We start from the raw sequence: 12,628 nt of genomic DNA, 5'->3' as shown, positions 1-12,628 counted from the left end.
CTGCGAACACGAATCGCCTAAGTATCAACTTTCTCCGAGTGTGCACTAAACGTCGAACTCGGAGACTTAGCTGTGATCACGAATCGCCTAAGTATTAACTTTCTCCGAGTGTGCACTAAACGTCGCACTCGGGGACTTAGCTGCGATCACGAATCGCCTAAGTATTAACTTTCTCCGAGGGTGCACTAAACGTCGCACTCGGGGACTTAGCTGCGATCACGAATTGCCTAAGTATTAACTTTCTCCGAGTGTGCACTAAACGTCGCACTCGGGGACTTAGCTGCGATCCAGAATCGCCTAAGTATTAACTTTCTCCGAGTGTGCACTAAACGTCGCACTCGGGGACTTAGTTGCGATCACGAATCGCCTAAGTATTAACTTTCTCCGAGTGTGCACTAAACGTCGCACTCGGGGACTTAGCTGCGATCAAGAATTGCCTAAGTACAAAATTTCTCCGAGTTCGCACTAAACGTCGCACTCGGGGACTTAGCTGCGATCAAGAATCGCCTAAGTACAAACTTTCTCCGACTGTGCACTAAACGTCGCACTCGGGGACTTAGCTGTGAACACGAATCGCCTAACTACACACTTTCTCCGGGTGTGCACTTAACGTCGCACTCGAGGACTTGTCCGCGATCAAGAATCGCTTAAACAGAAAGCTTCCTTCAAGTGTATCTCACAGATCCACTCGGAGGCTTAGCAGACCCTCATTGAGGCTCATGTAGATGTCAAGAACACTGACAATTACATGAGTAGTAGAACCTCATTGAGGCTCATGTAGATGTCAAGACCACTGACAATTACATGAGTAGCAGAACCTCATTGAGGCTCATGTAGATGTCAAGACCACTGACAATTACATGAGTAGCAGAACCTCATTGAGACTCATGTAGATGTCAAGACCACTGACAATTACATGAGTAGCAGAACCTCATTGAGGCTCATGTAGATGTCAAGACCACTGACAATTACATGAGTAACAACTCGCTCTGAGTACGACCTGACAGTCGCACTCAAAGACTTAGCCGCGATCCCAAATCGCCTAAGTACTCTATTGCCTTCGAGTGTATCCTACAGATCCACTTGGAGACTCAGCAGACCCTCAGTGAGGCTCATGCAGATGTCAAGACAACTGACAATCACATGAGTAACAACTCGCTCCAGGTACGACCTGACAGTCGCACTCGAAGACTTAGCCGCGATCCCGAATCGCCTAAGTACTCTATTGCCTTCGAGTGTGTCCTACAGATCCACTCGGAGACTCAGGAGACCCTCAGTGAGGCTCATGCAGATGTCAAGACAACTGACAATTACATGCTCCGCATGTTTGCCATTGGCTTCACCAAGAAACGCCAAACAAACACCACGAGCCAAAATCGTATCAACAACTCTTTGGCAAAAGAAGAGAAAAAGATTCGATTCAAATTCAAACTTCGCCTAAAGATAGTTGGCTCGGTGTAGATCAAGCTTATCCACACCGAACCACGAATGTGACGGCCAACAGCAGTGGCCAAAGTTTCTTACAACCAACACTCGGCATACCGAGGTAAAAGTTTTCTTAAACGTCGTCAGGAGTGGCACTGGGACTGGCAGGCTCCACGAATGTGTCGAGGTCGATCTCGTCGGCGATGCGAGTGGCGCTCTCAAGGAAGGTCTCCATGAAGTCCTCAAATCGAAGCTTTTTCGTGTTGGCGACCTGCAACGCATTCAGCTTCTCTTCGCGCGCCTCCTTGCAGTGCACTCGGACAAGCGACAGAGCAACGTCCGCACCACAACGAGCCGCAGATTTCTTCCACGCCTGCACTCGGTTCGGGACTTCCTCCAGCTGAGTCATTAAGCCTTCCATCTCGTGCCGAGACTCGTCTTCAGGCCAAAGCTCCTTGTCGATTCGGCCGACGACCTCTCTTAGTCGACCGATGGAAGGTCCCACTTTGCCCAGGCGAATGTGCGCTCGGAGCATATCTCGATTGGCATCCTCGCCGAGTGGAACGTTCGCAAGAATCGACCGCTTAACGTCAGCAGCTTCCACCTCAGCGTCCATGCAAAAATCTGCAAAGACAGGACGAGCAAACAGTAACCGCAGAGTGAAATGCACAGTCCACAAGCACTCGGAAAAATAGAACATACCACCGAGAAGCGTTGTCATCTTCCGGGCCCAGTCACTGACGTAATTTTTCTGTGCTATGCACCGCCTGTTCAACACTTTCATCTGTCCCATCAACTCGGTCCTTTGTTTTCCCATTTTGTCCACTTCAGCACTCAATGCCTTGTTTGCCTCATGGGCCTCCTCCAAGGACTTTTCTCGTTCAGCCAGAACATCCTTCATACTAGCCAACGCAACCATTGCTGCATCCAGTTCCCCAGCAAACTGCACCTTTTCAGCCCTCAGAGTCTCGTACGCTGCTCCCATCTCACAAGTTTTCTGCAAGTCAGCGCCAAGAAACGATCAGACAAATTCAACAAGGACAACAATAAACATTCTAAGTTCTTCAGACCTCTGCCGACGCAAGCAGTCGACAGCGGTCTCGGGGACTACACCCAGTGGGTTCACTAAGAGTGACCCCACTGGCATGAAGCTCAAACAGGTCCGCCCTATTGAGATACATGACAACAAACAAGCCTATGAGGTTACTACTACCCGACCTGAGTAAAATTACTCTCGGGGACTCATCCAGTAGGTGCACTCGGAGTGCCCCCACTGCTAACATTCGAACAGATTAGTTTTTCATCTGATCAAGTTAAAGAAAATGTGTATAAAGACAACTGCCGGTGCAAGCACTCGACAGAAGTCTCGGGGACTACACCCACTGGGTTCACTAAGAGTGAACCCATTGCAAAACAATCATACAAATATCCGAGTGCATTGATCAAACACCCAATGGGTTACAGGAGGAAAGTAAAATACTTACTATCCCACTTACTCGGATATCGTCCCGCAGTTCCAAGCTTCGCGTGTACACGGACGCGATGGACTCGTACGCTTTCTTGGCCTCTCCCGCCATCAGCTCCGCCTGCACCATGGCCCCCTTGGCAGCTCCCACCTGATCTTCCGGGAGGCGCTGGATGTTGTACTCGACAGTCGATGGGCCTGGCATCGTAGGAGGCTCCTTGGGCATCCCAAGGCCTGCTCCAGTCGGTTCAGCAGCAATCAGCGCCGTTTCAGTCGACGGCATCGCCTCAGTCGACGGCGCGTCCATGGCGAGAGTAGTAACTGGCGGAGCAGCCTCAAGGTCAGGCACCGCAGCTTGCTCGGACCTCCTCTGGTCGCCCTCCTCCACATAAATCACCCCTGAAGGAAACCCGACCGAACGGCGTGAGACCACAGGAAAAAGACAAGACCAAAGATAGAATTCGTGACGCAATAACGTAGACTCTCAGAATCGCTACGACGCACCTGGCTGAGATGTGGCAACGTTGTCCATGTCCATGGGATCGTCCCCCTGGCGTGTCGAAGAGGTAGCAGAGGTGGCAACTCTGTCGAGTAAAATTCATTCGACCAATAAGCAGGAGTTCAATCAAATACTGAAAGAAGATAGAAGAACAATGCACTTACGTGGAGGTGACGGGAACTGTGACCCTCATCCGCGGTAAAGCCTTCCGAGGCTTAGATCCACTCGGTTTGGCCACCTTAGAGGGCTGACCCACAGGCTCGGCAGCAGAGTCCCTGGTCCTCTTTGTGCTCCGAACACTCGGAGCCACGGGAATGGCTGGCGAGGCACTCGGTACCACAAGAGCAGCTCGCGGCGCACTCAAGGATGCCGGAGGGGCCGAAGGAGCCGCAGGTTCGTGACGACGCTTAGTCCGAAGCTCTGGCGGTGGAGGTGGCGAGTTCTGCTCCTCATCTGCTTCTTCTTCTTCTGCGGACTCCTCCTCCTCCGTCTCCCCACTGTCGCAGACGTACTCGACACTCTCCACGCTGCCCTCCTGGCTGCCTTCCTCCTCCTCGGCCGGATTCCCGTTCGAGACAGGAGAAAACCAGTTAGTCCATGCCTGCACAAGATAGAGTCGACAACATCAGACGTCAGACAGTGATTCAAGAAAGCGATAAATCTAAGACAGTTGTGTGCACTCGACAAGTTGTACTCACCTCGTTCGGAGGAAGGTTGTCCGTGCGAAAGGCCTTCACTCGCCGGGCCCCTCTGGGGTTTTCGCAGGCGCCTGTGATGTTGAGCACCCACGACGCCACCGTCTCCCCGGTCACGCACTCGACGTTGGTCCGAGTGGAGTCCTCAGGCCCCGTGTAGTGCCACATGGCGTGGTGTCGAGCTTGCAGAGGCTGGATGCGCCGGCCCAGGAAAACCTCCAGCAAATCTATGCCGGTGACTCCCCTTCGGACGACATCTACGAGTGCGTCGACCAGAGGCTAGATATGGATCTTCTCCGCCTTCGTGAGCGCGAGCTGCTTAGGCAGAGCCGGTCGGTCTAAGCTAAAAGGAGGCAATCCTGTCGTGGCATTCGGGCAAGCAACGTCCTGGCAGTAGAACCATGTCGACTGCCAGTTCCTAACAGATTCACTCAACTGAAGAGCGGGATAGCTACTTTTACTCTTCTTTTGGAAGCCTAAGCCTCCGCAGAGCTGGAGAAGGTGAGTTTTATCATCCGACTGGCTAAGTCGTTTGATGGTTTGGGATCTAGCAGAGAAGATGTGTTTGAAAAGCCCCCAATGGGGAGGACAACCGATGAAACACTCGCACAACACGACGAAGGCAGAGAGATGAGCTATGGCATTTGGGGGAAAATGGTGGAGCTGCGCCCCGAAGTGGTTCATTATACCTTTGAAGAAGGTATGTGGGGGCAGAGAGAAACCTCGGTGCACGTGGCTGAGCAGCAGGACGCGCTCCCCCTCCCGGGGTGCCGGCTCGGTCTCGTTCTCCGCCGGCAACCTCCACGACTTGTGCGCAATCATCCCGTGCTCCACCAACTCCAGCAAGTTCTCCTCAGTCACCGTGGAGGGGAGGAAATCCCCCTGGATCCACCCCGCCGGTGGCGCTCGCTGCCGCTGCTGAGCAGGAGCCGCCGCCTTCCCCTTCTTCTTCCGCGCCTCTAGCTTGCTAGTCTGCCCCTTTGTCATGGCGGAGGCTGCGGATTCGCGAGGGAGAAGGAAAGGGAAGAAGCTTGGGGATGCGCAGGGGATGGCGAGAGAAGCGGAGCAAATGCAAGTTATCCGGCGAGTGTAACGAAAAAACCCTGGCCGCAGAGGTTTAAATAAGGTTCCGACTGGGTCACTAGCAAGTGGCCCCGAAATCTTATCCCCCGACCGGTCGCGGCGATATCAATGGAGAAGATGAAGGCGCGGGAATCGAGGCGTCAGGTACTACTCAATTGCGATGTCGTCATCCCCGCTGAGCGCGCGGCAACCGAAATTTGAGGATCCCGGAAAATCCGCCGCTGTCAGTTGACTGGTCACGTCAAAAGATACCACGGAAGCACTCGGTCCCCGACAGTTCGTTTCACAAATACATCCACTCGGATCGTTGGTCAAAGAAGATAAAATGGATCGAGGCAAGCAACGTCAAAGTCGCATCCGTACTCCAAGCATCGCTTCGTCGTTCCAACCCCAATCCATTCGGTGACTAATGATGGGGTTATAGTCCTAGGGTAGGGTCATAGGCATGCCCTATAAGTCCTACCCAAGGACTACCCTTCATAAGGGATAAGGCCCTTAGTCAGTTCCGACTGAATTAAGGACTTCCCATCATCCAGTCGGTAACGAATCCTCCACCATCCAGTCGAAGATGAGCATTCGGGGTGTATCAAACTAACCGACTGGATTCCACTCTGTACATCGTAACCCCCCTGGAGGGAAACGGTCATACATTTCCATGTGCCTTTATTAGCATTTAAGACGTACGTTGCTTGTAACGTAGGCATTTATTCGCCACTACTCCACCCTGTGCACCGAACCATTGTGAAGGGCAGCACACTCTATATAAGCCGCCCTTCCCCACTGGTGCAGGGTTAGCAATTCACTGTAATCCGTATTCCACTCGACAACAAGCTCTCAAGAGCACTGAGACGTAGGGCTATTACCTCCACCGTAGAGGGGCCCGAACTCATACAACCTCGCCGTAGCTAAGGCTCTGCCCATCCTTTCATACCCTACACATCTACTGTTAGGCTTATACCCACGACAATGTAGGTTATATAATAAGTTATCTTGTAAGACAAAGGCTAGAGATACTCTAATCCTTGTAAGTACAACAATAGTTCTTGTCCACGGTGTCCTTTCTTTAGCATGTGGGTCTTAGATTATACTCCCACCGTCCCAAAATAAGTGTCGCAAAATTTATACTAAGTTAGTACAAATTTTATATTAGCTCAACGGTACTTATTTTGGGACGGAGGGAGTACAACATTCTTATTGCTTGTGTGTTGAGTAAGAGCATACCCACCATTCTTTTTGGTAGTAGTACTTAAGGGCATGTTAGTTTGAGGTTATTTGGGTGACATATGCTAACTTCTTTTTGTCTTAAGATTTTTTTGGAAGGACTTACGGCCAGTTCTTTTGAGCTCATTTGGATGGCATAACTATTTGATACTTGAAATCTATATTCCACGACATCACCTCTGTGAAGCCACCCTCTTCTTGTCTCCTGGCTGAATTAAGAAAAACAATCGTACAAATTAAGTGCAGGAAATACATAGGTGAAGCAGATGGCTTTTGGAGCTAGGAGTGCATAAATTGGTGAAGTATCTAATCATGAGATTTTCAGTTCTTTTATTACATCGTTGTGTTGACCTTTGCAATTATTTCCTTCCATCAATTAATGCGGCATGAAGCAAAAGCAGACGATAATAATCATAGAACCAAGAGGCAAGCTTGACATGCCAAACTCGAAGGAAAGGATTCCAAGAACTGAACAAATATTCACTGTGAAACACTGACATCATCACTAATTCGGAATTGAACCAAACATAAGTTTCAGTAATAATAACTTGCATCATCCTCCAGGTGAAATAGGCATCAACTAACTAATCTACTAGCTAACCAACATAAACCGTAAACCTACATCGTCAAAATGCATGTCTACACCCACCGACATCCGTGATATGGAATATCAATAGGTCTCGCGCAATAGTTTTGATTATGAAAAAGGAAAATGCATCACCATGAATATTGTTTTTCAAGTTAAGTTATCAATTTATACTCCAGTTCTATATCATACTAAGACTGTTTTATGTTCTATGTTTTGGAAATTAACGAAAAATATATGATGTTTTTTAAAAACAGTTAGAATGTTGTGTGGGAACTCGCGCAAGCCACCCTGCTAGTTGGTCAAAATAGTCTGGAGCTTGTCAGTCGGTTCAATGTGATTTGTATGGCCATTCTTAGCCTTATATTGTGCCGTCACATTTGTTACATTGATGCACACAAGTTCTGCAACTTGCTGGGTTCTACCCCAACGAATTAGATGAAATGATAAACCTTGAACTGCAACTTGATGACTATAGTGATGACTTGAGAAAATCTGGTAATTTCAAAGGACTAGAAAATCTCGTTGATCCCTTCATTAAGCTTGTTCAAAATAATAGGCATGTAGTTCATAATTTGGTGTATTTGGCTTTTACAGTGGTGACTGTAGTGTTGACATAGCATTTTCTACCCCAAATTTAGGCAGGTAGAAGTTGAGAAATAAGATGGTGATAGTATTTTAGATGATTGCCTAATCACATAAATTTAGCATGATATTTTCTCCAAAGTGAAAGACGATGGTATAATTGACGAGTTAAGTTTAAGGAAGTGGTATTGGGAGTTAACTTTTAGGGCAAGGCTATCTAACACTGATGAGCGGAGCAGGAGCCCTATTTACCTTCTTTTAGCATGTGGGTCTTAGATTAAACAACTTTCTTATTAGTTGCATGTCAAGTCTGTACTATTAAAGGGGGGTCGTGATGGTTCGACCTCCGCTCGCTCTTATGGCACATGATAAAAACCACCTGAGTAACCAAGCCCCACATGCACTATGATCCCCCTCACATCGCTTCCCACTTAGCGTGAAAATCTCCACGATGCCCCTCATGCAGATGAGAACCATCGTGTCGCACAATGCCACAGATCCCTTCGATCGTCTCCCTTAATCCGTCGATGTCATGCCACCACCGGCACTACCACCATCGCGTGGTGAAGTACTTGCCACCCACCACCCCAATGTTTTTCCTTCGCGATGCTCGACCATGGCCCAAACCACACACCCTCCGTTGCTTCAAGGGCGACACTCCCGCAACGACCTCCGCATCGTTGTCTCCTCCTAGCATCCAGACAACCCATAGCCGGAGCAAGGCGATGGTGCCAACTATTCTCGCATGATGCCCCCGAAACCTGCACCCGCTCCACTGTAGCACCCAGTCAAGATGAGATGGCATGGGACAAGGAGTCCCCTTGAGGCGCAACTGAGGAAGAAACTTTGTCGTCACGCTGACCAAGGACGATATGACCTAGGACTTTGTTGCCATCGGTTGCCTTCTGTACTTCCCTTTCTGCCAGGTCATGTAAAGTTCTGACATTATATTTTTCCCTCAGTTGAGGAAATTTATCTAACAATTGAAACAGAAATATCTCTTAAGTAGGCAAGAAAACAATTGAGCAAATGCAAAAAATAGCCACGAAGACTCAAAATACCCAATGGGATGATTGAACATAATGTGTCAAATTAACCAAGTTATTTCCAGCAGGGAATTCCACTTTTTTTTTGCGGAGAGCATACTTATTTTTGCGGAGAGCATAGTTTTGAAGGCAATATGCAATTGTGCAGTGTATGATGTACTTCCGAACATATCCTGCACTTAAAAGTTTGAATTAGACATTTGTCACCAACCTATATAGGTTATGCGTTACATATATTCCTACCACTTTAAAGGGAACCTCTCATAACCCCTTTTCTCGATACTGTGTTACTCATATCCTTATTGATATAGACAATGCTAATGATTCCAGTGATGTTATAAGGTGGCTAATACGATGGGCCTTGTTGGTGGGTGTGAGAACATGCACGAGGGTGTGCAAGGCAAGGAGAAGTGAAAAAAAAATGTCGAAGTTATGGCGATGTAAACAGACCGAACATTTGGTATGTGTGTTCGTGAAATAGAATGGCATAATAAATGTCTCTGCATATCCTTGTCACTCCATAGCTTTGATCCGGAAGAATTTTCATAAAATTTGTGCAGTTGGAGTGAAGGCAGCGAAGGAGAAATGGTGTGGTGCACATGATGGCCGAGAGAGAGGAGGGGGGGGGGGGGGAAGAAATGCATTCGTGCGTATAGCTATGCAGTGAAAACTAGACATATATATGTTACGCCCTATGCATTAAAAAATTAGAATTAAACAATCGGCACATACTTTGTTTTCCTGTGGCAACACACAAGTAAGAGATGAAAGCTCAGTTCTTTTGGGGTTAAGGTCCTCCAAGAAGGTCTTAAAGGACGTTTCTTTTCAGCTTATTTGGATGAAATGACTATTTGATACTTGAAATCCATATTCTGCAACATCACCTCTCTTATGCCACCCTCTTCTTGTATACTTGCTGAATTAACAAGCACGGCAGTGCATAGAAACATAAAAGAAGAATCATAGCAACAAGAGGCACGGTTAACATGCCAGATTTGAAGGAAAGGAGTCCAGAAAGTCAGAAACCAATAAACTAAACCAGTATTAAATTCGACACACTGACATCACTAATTCAAAGCTGAACCAAACAGTAGGTTGCAGTAAGAATAACTTCCATCATTTTGCAGGGTAAGTAGGCATCAGCTAATTAATATAACCATGACTCTACTAGCCTACATAAATCTTAAACCCCACATCACCAAAAGAACACCCGGCGTTAGGGAGATCGGCAACGGCAGCAAATATGGCATAACTATCAGTCAATTGCCATCATTCACACGGATAATATGGACTTCCATGGTACTCCCCTGGTTGCTCAACGGCTCAAAGAGGCAGATATCACCCAGCTTCAAACAATTGTCCTTGACAAACTTCTTCCATCCAGTTTCGACCCGATAATCCTTGCGCGAACTGCTGAAGCTCACATTCCATTTCTTGTTGCCTAGCTGGAAACAGATGACTTTCCCATCTCCAAAATATTCCTCCCCGTACCTGACTGGGATAGTCTGTTACAGATTAAAACTCAAGAGTTAGTAGATTAGAAGTAAAATAATATTGCATATAATTGTAAACTGAGGTATGACCAGTTATGAATACTATTACAGCATAAAAATAGTGTCTTGTGTTTGTCCATAAAGAGAAGCAAATTAACAGACTTGAATGTGCATGGTCGAAGCAACAAATAAATATGGAGGGAGCTACTCACCAGGGAGAATCCTGAAAGAACATTGGCCCTGCCCATCAGAGCAACAAAGATGATTATGTCACCTATGCGTGAGCGGATGGTCTGGACCATGTCTTTCACCTGCTGCTCCTGAGCAGAGGTTAGCTTGGTCCTATGCGTGGTAATATAACCATCCTTCCGCTGCTTCTTCTGTGATGAGGTTAGACCGTACTTTCTTCTAACAACACGCACAAAACCAAGTGCATTCTGGACATGGTCATGTGATGAGAAAGAGCCATCTCCTTCTCCTGTGTGTGTAAACAGAAACTGATAAATACAGGTATAAAAGATAGATATTTGTTACAAGGGGGGAGAATATGTTATGTGCTCATTTTATACCAGCTGATGCTTCGGAGGAGGAGGAATGATTCAGGGGAGGCTGCATTAGCATGGCCTGCTGCTGATGATGAACATCGAAGTGAGCAGTTGATGGCATTATCATGAGCGGAAGAGAACAGTCCGCGGTTTCAGGAATTTGCGTCGGCCGGTGAAGAATGTTAGCCGCTGCATCAGTACTCTGCACCAGCCTTTCCACGGGCAGAGGATGACCATCAGAAGGATGTTGGCTCACAGTTTCAGCACAATTTGTGTGCCTTTCGAGCGCACGAGGCGGGAACGGATTGACAACGGATGAAGCCTTCTCACGCCCAAGTTGATCCAAGATTATGACACTGAACTGGGACTTCCCATTGTAACTGAATAATATTATGCTGTCACGTGTCTGTAGGCTAAACTTCTCTATGAAACGCCCCCATCCCGCTGCAAGCACAAGCTGCCCTTCTTGGTTCTTGACAACTTTAATTTTGTATGTACATTTATTCTTTGTTTGAAGTTCAATCTCTCCTGGGATCTCTCCCTTGAAACGGTGAACAAATTCTTTTTGGATGATCTGCGGAAAAACGTTTCAAGAGATTATATTTTTTGAAAGAACAGTTTGTAATTAAAATAATATACAAAATGGAACAGCAACCAAACCACGAGGAATTTTTTGGCGAACTAACATACCAACATACTTGGATGTGCTATCATGCGGGCTTAAATCTAGTCATCAAACTAACATAATGGGAAAAATATCCACAATGATGCAAAAATTACTCATGCATGGTACACATAATTTAAAGTAGAAGGAAGTAGAAAACACTACTGGTCTCTTGAGAAACAACAAAATTACATGACCTAAGGGAGTGGTACTGTTTTGAATATGAATTACCATCTCGTCTTGGAAATCACCCATCATGCGCATCAAAAAATATTTCTTTTCATCGTCCAAGTTCATATACTGATGGTCGTCCCAGATTTCACATGTTTCACCAAGCGCGTTCATTTTTCTAGCAGACCTGCAGTGCAAAAGCTATTTGGAGTGAGATTTGGTCTTGCCTATGAAATGGTATCACGCATAATGATGAAAGACTAGCTAGATATTTCACCCGATTTCGTTGCGTCTTCCTTGGACTTGTGGTGGAAAAGGATTGACAACAACAGATGATGCTTTCTCGCGGCCAAGCTTATCGAAAATTACAATACTAAACAGAGAGTCTCCACTGTATCTGAATAGCAAGGAGTCACCCAACTGTAGATGGAAGTTCTTAACGAATTGGGGCCAACCCACTGTAAGAACATGCTTTTCTTGGTACTTGACAACCTTAATTGTGTAACTGTCCATGTTTCGAGTTTCTAGGTTGATCTCACCCGGCATCTCGCCTTTCAGGCATCGAACACACTCTTTTGGGATTATCTGCACAAAGAAATTTAAAAATATATATCTATTGAAACAATATAGTTCCCGAACAAGGTCCAAACACGCTTCACCGAAACATGTTGTATGCTTAGTAAAATAGCTAGTGCCTAAACACAGAAGAAATAAAACATGCATGATGGAGTGCGACTAAATCTAATAATAGATATTGGTTACCATCTTGTGTTGGAAATCACCCAACATAAGCATCAAGAAATGTTTATTATTATCCTCTAAACTTTTGTAGCTGTATTCATCGTCGTGCAGTGTGTATCTTTCAGAAGACAGAGGCATCGCTTAACCTGGCCACCTGCAACACAAAAAGTAGAATGTGGGATCAAGAAAGGAAGAGAGGTCCATCCTCCTTTTCAAAAAAATAAGAAAAAAAGAAAGAGGAAGAGAGCAGATCAGCACGAACCAATGACGATGGAGTACTGGCCAAGATGGCACTGAAATTTGAGGGTGGAGGACTCCAAGATCAGACTATGGCCAAGATCCCATGAAAAGAATGAAGACTTAGCGCGCGCTCTCGCTCTCTCTCTTGAGTGCGTTTGAAAATATGAAT

General features: G+C 46.6%; 1 protein-coding gene across 1 annotated transcript; it reads right to left on the bottom strand.

Annotated features, from left to right (window-relative positions):
• Window positions 1-9,614: 9,614 nt before the first annotated feature.
• On the bottom strand, window positions 9,615-12,628 carry LOC123402612 (putative B3 domain-containing protein Os03g0621600). The gene is made up of 7 exons (XM_045096548.1): window positions 12,482-12,628; window positions 12,366-12,373; window positions 11,756-12,063; window positions 11,539-11,665; window positions 10,668-11,217; window positions 10,311-10,576; window positions 9,615-10,110 (listed from the first exon to the last, which is right to left on the bottom strand). The coding sequence occupies exons 3-7, from the start codon at window positions 12,022-12,024 to the stop codon at window positions 9,865-9,867; spliced, it is 1,458 nt and encodes a 485-aa protein (XP_044952483.1). The 5' UTR covers window positions 12,025-12,063; window positions 12,366-12,373; window positions 12,482-12,628; the 3' UTR covers window positions 9,615-9,864.

The sequence above is a fragment of the Hordeum vulgare genome, chromosome 6H (genome assembly GCF_904849725.1).
Source record: "Hordeum vulgare subsp. vulgare chromosome 6H, MorexV3_pseudomolecules_assembly, whole genome shotgun sequence".
Lineage (NCBI taxonomy): Eukaryota > Viridiplantae > Streptophyta > Magnoliopsida > Poales > Poaceae > Hordeum > Hordeum vulgare.
The sequence above is the reverse complement of the archived record's forward strand: the minus strand, read 5'-3'. Positions and strand labels throughout refer to the sequence as shown.